Here is a 19,078-nt window from a genome sequence, read left to right as displayed (position 1 = left end):
TTGAGGAGAGGTGTGTCCAGGTGCAAGCACTGCAGCACTGCAGCAGAGCGTCCCAGGTCCCAGCAAAGGGTCCCAGGTCCCAGCCCGTCTCAGTATACCAAGTAAGAAATATTACTTGGAAAAAAGTGCTGCTTCCTGGGATGAATACAATCACTGATTATACAGGTAGGAGAAAAGTTTTCTGAGGAAATCTATCTACTGGCTCCAGAGTATCTCAACATCCCTCTCTCTTCTTCCACTCCATGGCCCTGTCTGGAATATTTCCTCTCTTGTCCCTAACCAGAACTGAAAGTAACAACACTGAACCTAAAGCTTCAGTCCAAATGTATTTTTTTTTTAACATTAAAATTTTATTTATTTATTTATTTTGGCTGTGCCGGGTCTTAGTTGCAGCATGCGGGCTCTTTAGTTGTGGCGTGCATGTGGGATCTAGTTCCCCGACCAGGGATGGAACACAGGGCCCCTGCATTGGGAGCGTGGAGTCTTACCCACTGGACCACCAGGGAAGTCCCTAGAATGTATTTAAAAGGCAACAAGGTAATGGTTACTAGCTCCCAGGTATGAATGGACGAGAGAAACTTGGTGTGGTGTGTCCTTTTGGTTTTGCAGCTTTCCGGACTATCTGAAATAATATGACTCCAAACATTTCTTTAATTAGTGCAGACAGCAATCCACGGAATCTGCGTGCGGGCCCTTGAAGAGGAGCTAAGCCCCGCCCCATCCTCGGGAATTAGGGGTGCCACTTACAAACCCCTTCTTGTGGTACCCTGCCTTTCCCCAGGAGCCCAGGCCCAGGCCCTGAACCTGTCCCTAGGCCGATGGCTCACCAAGAACTACATTACCCAGAAGGCTCTGCGCCACACGTCCAATGAAGGCCCGGGAGAGGGGCGTTTCCGTGCGTGCGGAAGACATCGGAGCGGGACTTCCGGCATCTTAGGCGCAACCAGACATTTTGTCGGTTGTTGTGAGGATCTACGCGCTACGGGGCTCTTGAATGCTTGGTCTGGACCGAGGGTGGAGGAATTGGGAAGACGCCTGAGGAGGCGTTGTCCCCGCCGCTCGGAGGCGAGATGAGGTTCGGCGGTGGCGACGCCTGCGGTGACCCCGCCGCCGGGGCGGGGCTTGGGACCGCGGTATCCACGTCCTCAACCCGGATGCCTGCCTCTCCCGGCGCACTCCGCCCACAGACTCCGATGGCGGCGGCCGCGCTGAGGGACCCCCCTCAGGTACACGCTCCTCCTCCACCCCACCAGACACTAAAGCGCCGAGTGCGGGGCGCCTGCTCCTGTGCCTGCAGCCCAGGCCCGGTGTCCGGGATTGTGGGGTCCCTGTTTCTGACAGTGCGGTGGCGCGTGTGAGAGGGGGACAGGCAGAGGGACCGACAGGTGCAAAGGCTTGGAGGTCGGACTGAGCCAGAGGCATTGGGGAGATCGGGGATCCGGGTCGTGTCAGCACCGAGCAGGATGTGAGGAGTCACACCTGGGTTGAGGAGTTGTACTTTCATTCTGAGGGTTCTGGGAGCCATAAGAGTTTCGAATAGAAGGAGTACTTGATCTGAGTGGAGATTTTAAAAGTATCCCACATTTTGCGCTGGGCGAAACAGATTAGGTTGGGGCAGGGAATGTGAGGATGGATGCGTGGAGATTGGTAAAGAGGCTACTGCAGCGGCTTCAAGGAATGTTTTAACGGTGGATGGACTTGAGTGCCAGGAGAGGGGGAAGAAGTGATCAGGTTCTGGATATATTTTAAAGATACCACCGCCAACATTTCCTCCTGCATCAGATGAGGCTGTGATTGATAGTAAGTGAAAAACCAAGTTTTAAATTTTTTTGTTTTTTTGTTTTCATGGACATTTTGAAAATGGAAATCAGGAAGTCAAACTAGGGAGCAGGTTTCAGAGTGGACATGGTTGATTCTGAGATGTCCAGAGTGGAGGTGTCACATGAGCAGCTGGACTGGAAGGTCTGGCGTTCTGGAGAAGGGGCTGGGTTGGAGATGTCCACAGGGTGTAGAGAGTGGTCTGGACTAGGTCAAGGCCTGGAGATCAGATTTAGGGGTAGCAGTCTTTTTTTTATATAAATTTATTTATTTTTAAAATTTTTGCCTGCGTTGGGTCTTCATTGCTGCGCATGGGCTTTCTCTGGTTGTGGCGAGTGGGGACTACTCTTTGTCGCGGTGCGCGGGCTTCTCACTGTGGTGGCTTCTCTTGTTGCGCAGCACAGGCTTTAGGCGCACGGGCTTCAGTAGTTGTGGCACGTGGGCTCAGTAGTTGTGGCTCGTGGGCTCTAGCGTGCAGGCTCAGTAGTTGTGGCACACGGGCTTAGTTGCTCCGCAGCATGTGGGCTCTTCCCAGACCAGGGATTGAACATGTGTCCCCTGCATTGGCAGGCTGATTCTTAACCACTGCTCCACCAGGGAGGTCCCATGGGTAGCAATCTTAAGTATGTTATTTCAAATGGTCTTTGGGGTGAGAGAGGAGGGCTGTGGATGGAGGCGGGGGGGGGGGGAAGGGTGGGCATTTCTGAGACTTCCCTCCACAAAGGAGGGCATTCTGTTTGTCCAGTGTCTGCATGAGGAGAATGCTTTGTAGGGCACAAGGAACCTGGCCTGGCAGCAGAAGATGGGGTGTCGTAAAATTACTGTCTGATGACAGTTACCCTTGCTTTTGAACAACCTGTTCTAAGAGAAACACACACTGAAAATCTCCTCCAGTGCCAGGAGTGATTCCACTTTACTCAGTCTTGCCAAAGCCACAAAATCCCTCAAATGCCATATGATAGATTGTCCCAGCCTGTGTGTGTGTGTGTGTGTGTTTGTGTGTGTGTGTGTGTGTTTAATTAATTTTTATTGGAGTGTAGTTGCTTTACAGTGTTGTGTTAGTTTCTACTGTACAACAAAGTGAATCAGCTATATGTAGACATATGTACCCCCTTTTTTGGATTTCCTTCCCATTTAGGTCACTGCAGAGCACTGAGTAGAGTTCCCTGAGCTATACAGCAGGTTCTCATTAGTTTTCTATTTTATACATAGTATCGATAGTGTATATATGTCAATCCCAATCTCCCAATTCATCCCACCACCACCCCTTTCCCCCCTTGGTGTCCATACGTTTGTTCTCTAAGTCTGTGTCTCTATTTCTGCCTTGCAAATAAGATCATCTATACTATTTTTCTAGATTCCACATATATATGTTAATATACAATATTTGTTTTTCTCTTTCTGACTTACTTCACTCTGTATGACAGTCTCTAGGTCCATCCACGTCTCTACAAATAGCCCAATTTCGTTCCTTTTTATGGCTGAGTAATGCATTGTATATATGTACCACAGCTTTATGCATTCCTCTGTTGATGAACATTTAGGTTGCTTCCATGTCCTGGCTATTGTGAATAGTGCTGCAGTGAACATTGGGGTGCCTCCTTGTGTTTTTTCTTTGTTATTTATTTATTTATTTATTTGGCTGTGCTGGGTCTTAGTTGCGGCGGGATCTTCAATCTTCGTTGCGGCTTGTGGGATATAGTTCCCTGACCAGGGATCGAACCCGGGCCCCTTGCATTGGGAGCGCAGTCGTAGCCACTGGAAGTCCCTCTCCTTGTTTTTGACTAAATGTTCCAAGGAGGACAGGCTTCTTGCCTCACAGGAAGTTCCTACCAAAGAATTCCTCTAACATAAGTTGTCCCAACACAGGAAATGTTTCTGCCCACACTTCTGTATACTATTTGTAATTTTAATGAGCGTAGGAGAGGCAAAACTCTATCTCTGCCAATCTTAGGTTTTCAGATGGGTCTCTTTAAGAAAAAAACAGACTAATGAGAAAAACAGTATATTAATATGTGCAGCACACAACACATGGGAGAAACTTAAACCAAAAGTAACTGGAATTGGTGGCTTAGAATTCTAGTTTATATTAGTATCTTCGAAAAAGAAGAGTAAATTTGTAGAGAAATGACAGAACGAAGAAAAGCAGTTTTAGGCTTCCAAGGGCAGGGCAGCAAACTGAGAAGGTAAATACGGGGGAGGAACCTAATATTGTGTGATTTGATTGCAGATTCCTTTGGTGCCAGTCTCTGGGCTGAAAATCTGTCTCCAATAAAAGGAGAATTTATATCTTGCCTTTAGGTAGAAAAAGGGGAGCTTTTTCTGTGTTTGCTGTTTCTCACTGCCTTCAGCTCAAAATAATTTTTATGTCAAAGAGGCATATTTTGGGGTGATATTATTCTGATTTTCTTTATGAGCTACAAAACAGCCAGGAAAAACAGTTTGTGTTATTGAAATTCCTATATTATTCTCCCTTTGTATACTCTATCCAATTTTATGAGAGAATTTATGAGAGAGATTTTATGAGAGAATTAAGCATTACTTTCCCAAGGAATTCATTGTAGGTAGTGAACTGATTATTCTTCTATGCATTTAGACTGGTCTTAGGCATGTACTTTCCTTGGGGTATTTAAGACAGTATCCACTGAAATCATTTTCTGTGGGAACAGATTCTCTCATGGAACCCCATTTGAGAAAGGCTGCTAAAGATTATGGTCTCACCAATTCCATTGTGTATGGGTGAGTTTTCTTACACCAATAAGCAATTCTCTCACGCCAGCTGAGTGTCCTATAATTCAAGTCAATTCTGACACTGTTTACCCAGAGGTAGCATCAGATCCCACAGGTTAAGGTCTCAGTCCCATAAGACTCCCCCCACCCCACACACACCCTTTCAGACACCAGTCGTTAAGTCCATGGTTTCACCTGGGCTTCTGAACTGATTGGAGGTTCCAACAGCCTCCCTTTTGGGTTCAATCAATTTTCTTAGAGTGGCTCACAGAACTCAGAGAAACATTTTACTAACTAGATTACCAGTTTATTATAAAAAGATATAACCCAGGAACAGCCACATGGAAGAGACGCATACAGGGAAAGGTATGGGGAAAAGGTGCAGAGTTCCCATGCACATTGCTCTTCCTGCATCTCCATATGTTCGTCAACTTGGAAGCTCTCTGAACCCTATTCTTTTGGATTTTTATGGAGGCTTCATTTCATAGGCATGATTGATTACATCCTTGACCATTGGCGATTGAACTCAGGCTCCAACCGCTCTACCCCCTCAGAGGTCAGGGGGTACGACTGAAAGTTCCAACCCTCTAATCATGTGGTTGGTTCTGCTGGAAACCAGCCCCGCCATCCTTTTGTGCTTTCCCAAAGTAACCTCATAAGGGCATTTTTATTGCTCGTCTCACTTAGGAAATACCTAAGGTTTTAGGAGTTCTGTGCCCAAAACCTGGACAAAGACCAAATGCAGGGACTTCCCTAGTGGCACAGTGGTTAAGAATCCGCCTGCCAGTGCAGGGGACACAGGTTCGAGCCCTGGTCCGGGAAGATCCCACATGCCGCGGAGCAACCAAGCCCGTGCGCCACAACTACTGAGCCTGCACTCTAGAGCCCGTGAGCCACAACTACTGAAGCCCGTGCTCCACAACAAGAGAAGCCACTGCAATGAGAAGTCCGTGCACCACAACAAAGAGTAGCCCCCACTTGCCGCAACTAGAGAAAGCCCGCGCACAGCAACAAAGTCCCAACGTAGCCAAAAATAAATAAATACATTTATTTTAAAAATTAAAAATTAAAAGACCAAATACGTATTTCTTGATATAAGTCATATTATTACACTGCTCTAGTAAACAAATATACATATATTCATAGAGAATTCATAAAACTTGTGATCTGTGTTGTGGCTTCATTTTTCCCTTAGTGAATGTAATTTTTCAAATGTTCAACAGTGTAATATCAAGATGAATGTGTATCTTCTGAATGTTTTATTATTAATATCATTTATATGCTTATTCTTGTCTGATTTATCCCTTTCTAAGAAGATAGACAAGAGCGAGTAAGTTATACATTTGTACCCACAATTTTTTTTTCAGTTTTTTTGCTTTAACTATCTCATATATTTAAATTATAGGGAGTGATTGTCAGACTGTATTAAATGCATGGGCAAACTCCATGCAACCTATAGTAAATGATCCTTAATTACAAACATAAGTATATGCTAAAAGGAATGGAATGAAATAAGACATGAATATTAACCATAAGAGGGTTGGAGAGGTGGACTTCCCTGGTGGCACAGTGGTTAAGAATCTGCCTGTCAATGCAGGGGACACGGGTTCGAGCCTTGGTGCGGGAAGATCCCATATGCCACGGAGCAGCTATGACCATGCGCCACAACTACTGAGCCTGAGCTCTAGAGCCTGCGAGCCACAACTACTGAAGCCCATGCACCTACAGCCTGTGCTCCGCAACAAGAGAGGCCACCGCAATGGGAAGCCTGCACACCACAATGGAGAGTAGCCCCTGCTCACCGCAACTAGAGAAAGCCCGCATGCAGCAACGAAGACCCAATGCAGTCATAAATAAATAAATAAATAAATAAATAAATAAATAAATAAATAAATAAATAAATAAATAAATTTTAAAAAGAGGGTTGGAGAGGTTATATTAATATAAGAAGAAATCAACTTCAGGAAAAATAATATTACCAAAGATAACATAGGGACATCTTATTAAACAAGTAATTTAAATCAAGAAGATTTTAAAATGATAAATGGGGGATTACCTGGCGGTCCAATGGTTAGGACTCTGTGCTTCTACTGAAGGCGGCACAGGTTGTATCCCTGGTCAGGGAACAAAGATCCCACAAGACGCGTGGTGTTGCCATAAATAAATGAATGAATGAATGAATATGCTAAATGTATTTGTGCCTGAGAATAGGCTTTCAAAATTCTTTCAATAATTAATAGAATAGGCAGGAAAACCGTAAGGATATACAAGACATGACCAACATCATCAGCTAACTTGATTCAGTAGATATGTATAAAACATTACTCCAGTCTATAGCAGAATACACATTCTTTTCAGGTACACATGGTACATTCCTCCAAGATAAACCAAATGCTAGGGACATAAAATAATTTTCAGTAAGCTTTAAAATTGAAGCAGTGTAGAATATATTCTCTAAATAAAGCAAAACTAAATTAGAAATTTTAAAATATCCTAGAAAATCCACAGACATTTAAATTTTAAAGAACTGTTAAGTATCAAAGAGTAAAAGAAATAAGGAAACCAATAGAAGATAAATTAGGAGCATATTTTAGTGAAACAGGCAAGAATAATTTTTTTAAACTTTTTTTTGGCCACGCCATGCAGCATGTGGGATTGAACCTGTGTACCCTGTGTTGGAAGCATGGAGTCTTAACCACTGGACTGCCAGGGAAGTCACAAGAACAATTTAAATGTATCAGTAACAAGCAAAATATATTGTGTCGAAAATTAATGAATATATTTCTTTTAGAATTTCAGGCTTCTATTCTGTAAAGCCCATGACAGCCAAAATTTAAAGAGTGAAAGACTATATCTCCAATGTCTAAAACTGCCAAGGGATGAACACACAGGGCATAGAAGGAAATCGCATTAGTTAGAACAACAAATACAACTCCAACCTAAATGACCAAAATAGGAGCAATCAATGGAAGAAGGAATCAAGGTGATTATCAGGCATATGACAAGATATACAAACACACTGATATCTTAGAACTGCATACCAAATACAACTGTCTTTACAGAACACATAATAGAATGTAAAGATGGGCTTCCCTGCTGGTGCAGTGGTTAAGAATCCGCCTGCCACATGCCGCAGAGCAAGTAAGTCTGTGCGCCACAACTACTGAGCCTGTGCTCTAGAGTGCGTGAGCCACAATTACTGTGCCCGCGTACTGCAACTGCTGAAGCCCACGCACCTAGAGCCCGTGCTCCACAACAAGCGAAGCCACTGCAGTGAGACGCCTGTGCATCACAACGAAGAGTAGCCCCCTCTCGCCACAACTAGAGAAAACCTGCGCATGGCAACGAAGACCCAACACAGCCAAAAATAAATAAATAAAATCAATTAATTAAAAAAAATAGAATGTAAAGAAAATTGTAAGACATCTGAAAATTTTAGAACTATCCTCATGAAAATAGACATAAATATCATTAAGATAGTATTAGCAAATAAAATTCAGCAGTGTGTAAAAAGAATTATATACCATGACCAAGAGAGATTTCTTTCAGTGGTGCCAGGTTTGTTTAACATTAGAAGAGCAAAGAATGTTATCCAACATATTAACAGGCTAAAGAAAAAAAAAAGAAGAAAAATCACATCATATCAATTGATGCAGAAGACTCACTAGCATAACTGAATGTAGCAAAGTGCTGTGTACAGTTCTCTTTCTCTTTATATATATGTATAAATACACATGTGTGTGGTAGACAGGGATATAGATGTAAATGAACTGTCTTCTATATGTTGACAATACACAGAAAGCAAAAATTGATCAAAATTTACAAACCTATAGCATTAAAAAAATACTTAGGAATGAATATAATGAAACATGTACATGTTTTTTCATTATATTCATTCCTAAGTATTTTATTGAAAACTACAAAGTTATTTTTTCAGTATTACTGAAAACTTCAAAGTTTAGTTGAAATCTACAAAAACACTTCTGCTGAGGGAAATTAAAGATGACCTAAACAAATGGAGCAATCTTTTCCATAGAATTCAGTGACTGCACTTCTTCCCTCTTCCCAGGGTTTAGTGCTCACTTTGGACCCCAGTATCAAGTGGTGGAATCCTGTTGGAGACTGAATCTGGTAAGCTTGAGTCATGGGAATTCAGGCTGAGCTTCCACTTACTACACAGATGCACCTGGAGCCAGTTTACCTGAGGATAGTTGGGGGAGGGGGGGGGTCTGGTGGGGGTGAGGTTCTGGTTCCTGGAGGAATTGAGCACCTGAAATCCTCTGAATCAAGTCAAGAGAATGTGGATGGTCAGGAGTCATTTTCTGTCCTCCATTGTGAAGGGTTTGCAGCACTGTTGGAAGAATGACCAGAAGATGTCATGTAATTTCCCAGGTAATAATCCCCAAAACCATGTGCTGTGAATAGTGTTATTTCCCCATTTCAGAAATGAGGGGACTGAAGCTTGGAGAAGTGAGGCTTTCTGCCTAAGGTACTATAATCAGTAATGGGGTTACCAGCTGCAAACCCAGGTAAGCCTCCCCCTAGAGCTCAGCCCATGAAGTCAGACACTGGACACCATGTGCTAGATTGCATTGAATTTGAAGCCAAACACGACATGATTGGTTCTAATGCAAGTTCAAAGATTTTGAATTTGAAAGTAAGATATAGAAGAATTATGCTACAACCCTAGGCTGTACTTACTCCTGAGGGAAAAAAATTTTTTTTTTCAGATTATTTATTTATTTTTGGCTACGTCGGGTCTTAGTTGTGGTATACGGGATCTTTCATTGCAGCGCGCGGGCTTCTCTCTAATTGTGGTGCGCAGGCTCTGTAGTTGTGGCACGCGGGTTACAGAGCGTGTGGGCTCTGTAGTTTGTGGCATGCAGGCTCTCTAGTTGAGGTACACGAGCTCAGTAGTTGTGGCGCATGGGCTTAGTTGCCCTGCAGCATGTGGGATCTTAGTTCCCTGACCAGGGATCGAAGCCTCATCCCCTGCATTGTAAGGTGTATTCTTTACCACTGGACCACCAGGGAAGTCCCGGGAAAATATTTCTTAAACTGTAAATCTTGAATCATCTTGTCTAGAACATATCCCTAGTGCAACTGGCTACCTGAAATTGATAACGTCACTCTGTATGTGTGATTATTTTTTTCTTGAAATAATTTTAAATGGCACAGATTGTACACTGCCATCCTGTAAAATTTTAAATCATTCCTGTTAAGGCTACTCGTAGGTTCAGGGTATGTGTATGTGAATTTTGACAGACGCTGCCCATAACTCTGCAAGTAGGCAGCCTTGACTCACCTCCTACCACATGGGTACCTGAGAGCCCAGGTTTGTGATGATGAGGACCATGTATTCAGCATTAATCGTGCACCTTGCACTGGTTTAAGCACTTGATACTTAACCTCACCAAGGTATGGGCACTATTTTTTTCTGCTGTTTTGGTGAATGGACGTTTATGTTTGAGGAATATTTAAACAATTTCACAGAGATCTGCAAAGGAGGTTTTATCTTCATTTTACATTTCACAACATGGAGGTGAAACTGCTGGCCTTGGGTCCCAAATTCGGAGGGATGAGGCTGGGATTTGCAGGCTGTGAACCTCCAAAACAGCCAGCGTCGTATCACGCTTAGGATATGAAGCGCCCACTGGAGATTTTATACGAAGCCGACCCCCACCGGAGGAAAACTGCTGACCGCAAGCACGTAGACCCCAGACCGGTTGAAACCAGAAGATTGATGATGCTCGAAACTTCACCTTGATGCCAACCAATCTGAGAATTGAGCACAAGCGGATCATGCACCCTGCAGCCCCTCCCTCACATGGCCTTTAAAACCTTTGTCTCCTAACCAGCAACTTGGAGATGGTCTTAGGACATTAGTCCACCAGCTTCCCAGATTGCTGGCCTCCTGAATAAAGCAACTTTTCCTTTTCCACAAACACTTGTTTGTCGAGTATTGGCTTTTCGAGTGGCGAGCAGCCGAACTCGGGTTTGGTACCAACCTCATCCAGTTACAGAGACTCTGAGGTGTGAGATGCAGCCTGAGGCTTGGGAGCAACTGGCAAGCTAAGACAGTAGGCGCTCAATAAATGATTCCTTTGCCTTCCACCTTCTGACCACGGGCTTCCCCTCAGCACCTGGTGTCGAGGTGGGGACTGCAGTACCCAGAATTCTCAGTGCCACAAGGTGTCAGCTCTTTGCCAGTCATGGCCCAAGAGAGGGGCCTTTTTCTGTGAGCACTTCACTTTGGGGCAGAGCTTCCAGCGCCCCATCTCGTTTCTGGGAGTGTAGAATCCTGGAGACGGGAATAGCACCTCCATCCCCTGGTGTGATATGGGCTGTTCCCATCCCTTTTGCCCACAGGCTCCAGTGACAGTGGCCAAGCTGATAGCTGAGCCCTCACCTTCCCAATATGTGGGATTATGTGTCTTTGCTTTCCCCTGTCCCAGCAATTGTGTCTGCAGGCTCTGAGGAGGCAGGCTCAGTCTAAGCCATCGTTACATGGAGAGGTTCCTGTAGAACCCAGAGAGATGAGGGATGAAAGGCATCCCAGGCATGTTCAGATGCTTGGAGTTGAAGCTGAGCTGTGAGTGTCCAACAAACCATTAGTCTCTTTCCTTTCTGGGGGAGACAACATGGGGACAGGTTTCAGGCCTGAAATGGCCAGCTGAGGGTCTTGGCCTCTATTCTGAGGGTGATGGGAGCCATGGGGAATGTGGAGCAGAGTCTCAGCAGGCTTCCTCTGGCAGCAGAGAGAACAGACAGTGAAGGGCTAGAGTGATGGTGGAGACGGAGTGATGGTAGGTGTGGAAATTATTCACATTTATTCAGAGCTTGCTAATAGCAAGGGAGTTGGGCACCATCACTTGCCTTTAGCTGAGGCTCGAGGGCAGGGGAGGGGGAAAGCTGATTGGCTCCTAAGTTGGAAGTGGGTGTAAAAGGGAAGAGGGCAGTTTTTTGTTTTTTTTTTTAAATAAATTTATATACTTATTTATTTTTTGGCTCCGTTGGGTCTTTGTTGCTGTGCATGGGCTTTCTCTAGTTGCGGCGAGCGGGGGCCGCTCTTCGTTGCGGTGCGCGGGCTTCTCATGGCGGTGGCTTCTCTTGTTGCGGGGCATGGGCTCTAGGGGCACGGGCTTCAGTAGTTGTGGCATGCGGGCTCTAGAGCACAGGCTCAGTAGTTGTGGCGCACAGGCTTAGTTGCTCTGCGGCATGTGGGACCTTCCCGGACCAGGGCTCGAACCTGTGTCCCCTGCATTGGCAGGAGGATTCTTAACCACTGCGCCACCAGGGAAGTCCCAAGAAGGCAGTTTTTATGAGAGTTCTGACCATTTTGGTTCAGTTGCTGCAGAGGTTATAGGTGAGAATTTTATTTTTATATGTGGTCACACCACAGGGAAATCAGGGAGGAGACTACTGCAGTAGTCTAAATGAGCATTGATAGGCTGTACCAGAGTGATTGCTGTGAAGGTGGCACAAGAGGTTGTGTTCTCATGCTGTTACTTTACTAGAGCTGATTTTATTTTCTGAAGTGGATTGTGAGAGAAGGAAGTAAGGGAGAGATGACCCAAAGCTTTGGATTTAGCTGCTGGAAGGATGGAAATGCCAGCCACTGAAATGGGGAAGTCTGTTGTAAAGTTAATTTTCAGATAATTAGGTGTAGGAAAGTTGTGACTGGTATGGGGACAACATGTATGTGATAAGCAGCTTAATGACCTCCCAAAGATGTCCATTTTCTAATCCCTGGAAGCTTTGGATGTGTTATCTCACATGGCAACAGGGACTTTTTTTTTTAATGTTTATTTATTTATTTGGTTGTGCTGGGTCTTAGTTGCAGCAGGCAGGCTCCTTAGTTGAGGCTCACTGGCTTCTTAGTTGCAGCTCACTGGCTCATTAGTTGTGGCATGCAAACTCTTGGCTGCGGAATGCATGTGGGATCTAGTTCCCTGACCAGGGATCGAACCCAGGCCCCCTGAATTGGGAGCGTGACGTCTTAACCACTGCACCACCAGGGAAGTCCCACAACAGGGACTTTATATGTGTGATTAAGCTAATGATCTTGAGATGGACAGTTTATCCTGAGTTATCCTGTGGACCCAGTGTAATCACAGGAGGATCAGAGTCAAAGAAGGAGATTTGAGGAATGAAATAGATGTCAGAATGATAGTTACTGACTTTGCAAATGGAGGAAGGGGCAAGGACTCAAGGATGCAGGAGGTTTTTAAGAAGCTAGAAAAAAAAAAAAAAAGAAGCTAGAAAAGCTAAGGAAACAGATTCTTCTGTGGAGCTGCCAGAAGGAATATAATCCTGCTGACATCTTTTTTTTTTTTTTTTTTTTGGTCTTAGTTTCGGCAGGCGGGCTCCTTAGTTGTGGCTCGCTGGCTCCTTAGTTGTGGCATGCATGTGGGATCTAGTTCCCTGACCAGGGATCGAACCCAGGCCCCCTGCATTGGAAGGTGGATTCTTAACCACTGTGCCACCAGGGAAGTCCCAATCCTGCTGACAATTTGATTTTCAGCCTAGTGAAGCCCATTTTGGACTTACAACCTCCAGATGTAAGATGATAAATTTGAGTTGATTTAAGCCACCGAGCTACTAGTGATTTGTTACAGCAGTAATAGGAAACTTAATACAGTGTACAACTGAGAAATGGAAGCGGGCTCAGAGTAACTGAGGTGTGCATGTGGTTCTGGGTGCCTGTGATTTGAAGAAAGGAAAAGGGCCAGATTGGGAGGGCTTTAAAGCAGGAATGGGGGCTTTGGCAGTGGGGGCCACTGGCGGTTTGGAACAAGATAGCATCCTGATTGTATTGCCAAGTGTTCTCTCCATGCTGTGTGCAGAGTGACATCTGGGGAGTCCAGGGTGATGTCTGTGGTGTGGGCCAGAAAGTTGGTTGTAGGTAGCTGAAGATATGAGGGAGGCATGGTCCAAAGAGTGATGTGCAGGAGAGGAGGGAGTGTAAACTGATTGTCCTAGGACCCTGTTGTTGGGGGCTTAAGTGAAAAGAGTGAACCCAGGTTTAGGAAGTATGTCCAGGAAGTATGCTATGGGGTTCCCCAGGGGAACTGGGCTAGGCTCAGAGCTTAAATGGCATCTATCTCCCAACCTGCTTGTTGTTTCTGTGGGCTGACACAGTGATCACTGGGAGTAGTCAGGAGAGAGCAAGGACCGATGGTATCAATGCCTGGTACTTCATTTGACTTGGGGTTCTCGGGACATGGGTGAGCAGGACATTGTTGTGGGTAGGTAGAGTGGGGATACTCACTTGAGACACTTTTCATGGACCTTGCTGTCCCCATCTTTGCAGGGCTGTGCCATCTCTGAGGACGTGTTTGTGTACTTCTCCTGGGAAGAATGGGTGCTACTTGATGAGGATCAAAGACTCCTGTACCGGGATGTGATGCTGGAGAACTTTGCACTTTTAGCCTCCCTGGGTAAGACCCTCACACCAACTCCATCAAAGGACTGCTTTGTCCTTCCCACACTGCTTTCTTGCTATGTTTCCTGGAGTAGGTGCCATGGCTGCCAGGGCTATGCTCTATGGCATGTCCTCACTTCTTACTGAGCATCCCCGAAGCCACGCAGCCAAAGGTTTGGGGGTCACAAGACATGGTTTTCCCAATGGAACCCATTAGTCTTGGTCACTTTCTAGGCTGGTGAATCTGTCTAGAATTATGACACCTCCGTGCCCAAGGTTCTGCCCCCTTCCTCCAGGTGACATTGTCTGGGGCTCCATTATACCAGGAGTTACAGGCACTCACATAGTCACTACTTATGGAGACCCTTGGATGCTTCCTTCATGGTTCTTTTTGTAATAATAATTATTATTATTTTGGCTGAGCAGTGTGGCATGCAGGATCTTAGTTCCCCGACCAGGGATTGAACCCGCGCCCCCTGCAGTGGAAGCACAGAGTCTTAACCACTGGACCGCCAGGGAAATCCCAGTAATAATTATTATTTTTTAACTTGTGGTCTGTCATAGGGTGGGTTGCTCTGAGCCAGTACTCACCAGTGCTGGGTTTCCCTTAGGAATTGCATCCTCCAGATCACATTTAGTCACACAGCTGGAGCAAGGGGAAGAGCCCTGGATGCCTGCCCAGGTGGATATGACTCCAGCCACAGAGAAAGAGGCTCAGAAGGGACCTGGACCTGGTGAGTGGACACCAAGGAAGGGCATGATGTCAAGGTTGGGGTCAAATCCAGAGATGTCGACTGTTTCCACCTGTGTTTGATTTCAAGGCCTGTGGCCACACAGCGTTTCTACCTGTCCTTCTCCATTCTGGACACTGTGACTTATTTCTAGTCTGACTTCTAGCCCCTGGCATCCACCTTGCACCCATTCCTCCTTACTGCTCACTCTGCATTCGTCTGCAACATTGGCCTGCACTTAATGTGTCACGAGATGTGCACATATCCTTCAGTAATCTTTGAACACCAGCTGCTCGCTTGTGATTGGAGTTTCCTGGGCCTGGACATGCCCTTCTGCCTAGCACTCGCCTGTCTCAACAGCTAACGTCCTACTGGAAGCTGTTTGCTGTATTCTGTCCTCATTCTGTCCTCATGTCTTTGCCTTCAGGAGGCCTCCCCCATTCTGTGACCTTCAGAGGCCCCGCACTGCATAGCAATCCCTTCCTCAACCTGTCCCTGCCTCTCTGTCCTGTAAACAGTCCCATGGACTTATCCTCGGTGTGTCAGACACATTTATGATGGGGTTGTCCCCTCCTTCAAAGTCAACATACATCTCATTGGGCACTTCTCTGCTTTCAGGTTGTTGGTGTGGAGTGGAGGCTGAGGCTGTTTCCTCTGAGCAGAGTGTTTATTTAGAAGGAGTGTCACAGTTCAGGACTCCTGTGGCAGGTCTGAAGACACACCCATGTGACATGTCTGGCCCAATATTGAAAGACCTCCTACACCTGACTGAATACCCACGGGGGAAAGCCAGGCAGGAACCACACACATGTGAGGCACATGGGAAGCAGTTCTGTTTCAGCACAGACCTTCATCAGCACCACAAGCAGCACAGTGGAGAGAAATTCTTCAGGAGGGATGAGGGCAGGGACACTGTGAAAAGCTGCAGAATCTATGTGCCAGAGAAGACCTACATACACGGTGAGGGCAGAGTGGACTTGCCAGCCACCTGTAGCCTTCAGCACCAGGTTTCTCATGATAGAATGAAGCCCCATAAGAGCACTGAGCTTGGGGGAGCCCTTAGCACTGGACAGAAGCTTCATAAATGCAGTGAATGTGGGAAAGTGTTCACTCGGAAAGACACACTTGCAAGGCACCAGAGAATCCACACTGGAGAAAGGCCTTATGAGTGCAGCCAATGTGGGAAATTCTTTAGCCAAAGCTGTGACCTTTTTAAACATCAGACAGTACACACTGGAGAAAGGCCTTATGAGTGCAGTGAGTGTGGGAAGTTCTTTAGACAAGTCTCTGGCCTTGTTGAACACAGGCGAGTTCACACAGGTGAAAGGCTCTATCAGTGCAGTAACTGTGGAAAATTCTTTAGCAGCAAGTCTAACCTCATTCGACACCAGGAGGTTCACACAGGAGCAAAGCCTTACGTGTGCAGCGAGTGTGGGAAAGAGTTCAACCGCAGACACACACTGGTTCTGCACCGGAGGACTCACACTGGAGAAAGGCCTTATGAGTGCAGGGAGTGCGGGAAGTCCTTCAGCCAAAGCTCCCACCTTAACGTACACTGGCGAATTCATAGCAGTGATTACGAATGCAGCAGATGTGGGAAAGCCTTTAGTTGCATCTCCAAACTGGTTCAGCACCAGAAAGTTCACTCTGGAGAAAAGCCTTACGAGTGCAGCAGATGTGGGAAAGCCTTCATCCAAAGGCCAAACCTTATTCGGCACTGGAAGGTTCACACTGGAGAAAGGCCTTCTGAGTGCAGGGAGCGTGGGAAGGAGTTCAACCGCAGACACACACTTGTTCTCCACCAGAGGACTCATGCTGGAGAAAGGCCATGAGAGTACAGTGAGTGTGGGAAGCCTTTTAGCCAATGCTCCTAACTTACTGTACACTTGAGAATACCTAGCAGTGCTTGTGAGTGCAGCAGACATGGGAAAGCCTTCACCCAAAGGCCAAACCTTATTCGGCACAGGAAATCCATGCTGGACAAAGGCTTTAGAGTACAGGGAATGTGCTGTCTCCTTGTTCAACCTAACAACTATCCCCAGAGTGAAGCCCTGAACGTGGGTTTTGTGAGAGAGCCGTCAGTCAGAAGTGAAACCTCATACATATGAACATCCACAACAGGAAGATTCCTGATGAGTGCCGCACACGTGAGGTGCTTTCAGGAGCTGCACATTTCTAAACTGTCTAGTGCCTTTCCCGGTGGTAGAAGGCATCCTGCTGTTCCCATCTGGCAAAGTCCTACAGGGTGTGTCAGTTACAAGCTTAGTCAGGCAGACCTCTGCCGTCTCCCCAGTCCCTGGAAGGAGTCATGACTGGCCTCAGTGGCCTACAGGGGGCCTCATTTTCACCCTTTGACTGGTTTAGGTGTGGAAAGAATCAGCTCCTAAGATGGGCTCTCCAGGGAGCTTGCAGAGATTTACCTTCGTGGATTTCTTTGTCTCATTGTGGATGTATACAGTCTCCAAGTCCTGCAGCCCTGGAACTCTGTGCCCCACATTTGCTCGTGTTTGTACAATAATAAAGTCCTTACTCTGAGCTGCCTTTAATCTTGAGGGTTCTGTTCATTGTGTGGAGTGTGTTGAGGACACAACTGTGTTCTACCAGCATGAAATGATAAACAGATTTTGTGGGAATCCTTGGTTTTCTGTGCTTCAGGACAGCATGATGGCAAAGAATAGCTGTCCACTTTTGGCCCAATTTGCATTGCTACCCAAGACCTTCTAGGAATGATTTCAGGGCTCTGTGAGACATACCATGTGGCCTGGAGGCTAGTTTTATTTGTGGGTCCATAAGTAAGTATGAAGAGGAGCAGTTGGTCCCTTGTTCCTATAGAATGTTTTGTATTCCCAAGCATTATTAAGAGGCAGCTGGCCTCTGGTACCTGCCAAGGAGCCTGAGTTCAGAATTCAGTAGACAGGTGTCACTGGCTGGAAGACCTACAGGAGCCAGGTGGAAACCATATGGTTCAGAAACATTGGGTGTGAATAATAAGTAGTTGGAGAGATTACAACACCCTAGAGGGATGTACCTGCTAGAGGTACCTGCTAAAATATTCCTATGCTATGGCTGTGTAGGATGAGATGGTACAGAAATTGTCAGGACCTCCAGAGCTATTATCTCTCCTCTGGTCAAGATCACTTGCAGGACAATCTATAAACATTTTGTGGATTCCGTTAGATTCAGTGAATCAAGTCAAGGCTATTGCTGTGCAGGCAGGAAAATGGTTGAGAGAATGGAGATCTAGGATTCCAGAGATGTGGGTTTTGTGACTTATCCAGTGTTCTTGGTGACTCTCGTTGAAAGAGCTTTATTATAGGGCTACCTGTAGGATTTAGCTTGTCCTTTCTATTTTCTTAAGGTGGACTGTGTCATTTATTTGAGAACCCCCTTCTAATGTAGTCATTTATTCTGTAAGTTTCCCTGTAAGTAGTACTATATCAGCAGCATCCCACAAATTTTGATATATTGTCCATTTGTTTCATGTAAGGTAGAATTTGTTTAAAACTGGACTGGAAAAGTTCTAGCTTTATCTCTAGGGACTTCTGAATATCTGGCTTTGACCCTTTGCTAAGATAAGGACAGCGGGATTTATTTTGTGTTGTTTAATATCCAAAAATCCTGTGACAACACTAGGGTCACTTTGATTGCTAATGGTAATGTTTATGCAGTCTGGCTCAACTGTTCCCAGAAGGGCATAAAAATCCCTGCTGGGCTTCCCTGGTGGCGCAGTGGTTGAGAATTTGCCTGCTAATGCAGGAGACACGGGTTCGGGCCCTGGTCTGGGAGGATCCCGCATGCCGCGGAGCAGCTAGACCCGTGAGCCACAACTACTGAGCCTGTGCGTCTGGAGCCTGTGCTCCGCAACAAGAGAGGCCACGACAGTGAAAGGCTCGCGCACCGCGATGAAGAGTGGCCCCCACTTGCCACAACTAGAGAAAGCCCTCGCACAGAAATGAAGACCCAACACAGCCATAAATAAATAAGTTTTAAAAAAAATCCCTGCTGGTATCTTCTGACTTGAGCTCTCCTCAAGCCACAGTTCACCACTCAGATGTCTGTCGCTTAACTTGGAAGTGAATCACAGCACTGTGTGAATAAGAGTCTGGGAAACTCCCTGGAGGTCTCTGACCCCCAATATAGTCTCGCATTTTCTTTGTCTTTCTATGTCACATGCTTTGCTTTTTTTTTTTTTTTGTCCGCGCTGTGCGGCACGTGGGATGTTAGTTCCCGAACCAGGGATTGAACCTGCGCCCCCTGCAGTGGAAGCGGGGGGTCACCAGGGAAGTCCCTCCCATGCTTTGCTTTTAAGAAAACTTCATAGGAGTCCGCTCTGTGGAGTCTTGCAAATATCTTCAATTATAATACTTGTGGGGAC

The 19,078-nt window shown here is 45.9% G+C and overlaps 1 protein-coding gene across 1 annotated transcript; it reads left to right on the top strand.

Moving 5' to 3' along the window:
• The first annotated feature begins 923 nt into the window (after window positions 1-923).
• Window positions 924-17,220, top strand: ZNF671 (zinc finger protein 671). The gene is made up of 4 exons (XM_036835011.1): window positions 924-1,226; window positions 13,862-13,988; window positions 14,584-14,706; window positions 15,322-17,220. The coding sequence occupies exons 1-4, from the start codon at window positions 1,071-1,073 to the stop codon at window positions 16,533-16,535; spliced, it is 1,620 nt and encodes a 539-aa protein (XP_036690906.1). The 5' UTR covers window positions 924-1,070; the 3' UTR covers window positions 16,536-17,220.
• The last annotated feature ends 1,858 nt before the right edge of the window (window positions 17,221-19,078 follow it).

Source organism: Balaenoptera musculus, chromosome 19, assembly GCF_009873245.2.
Source record: "Balaenoptera musculus isolate JJ_BM4_2016_0621 chromosome 19, mBalMus1.pri.v3, whole genome shotgun sequence".
In the NCBI taxonomy this organism is placed as follows: Eukaryota; Metazoa; Chordata; class Mammalia; order Artiodactyla; family Balaenopteridae; genus Balaenoptera; species Balaenoptera musculus.
Note: the sequence above shows the minus strand (reverse complement) of the source record. Positions and strands in the feature narration are given on the sequence as shown.

Excerpts from the sequence above, each read along its gene's own strand:
- ZNF671 (XM_036835011.1), top strand. The coding sequence starts at position 1,071 with ATGAGGTTCGGCGGTGGCGACGCCTGCGGTGACCCCGCCGCCGGGGCG. Across the intron at positions 1,227-13,861 it reads CGCTGAGGGACCCCCCTCAG|GGCTGTGCCATCTCTGAGGA; the intron begins GTACACGCTCCT and ends CCATCTTTGCAG. Across the intron at positions 14,707-15,321 it reads TCAGAAGGGACCTGGACCTG|GTTGTTGGTGTGGAGTGGAG; the intron begins GTGAGTGGACAC and ends CTCTGCTTTCAG.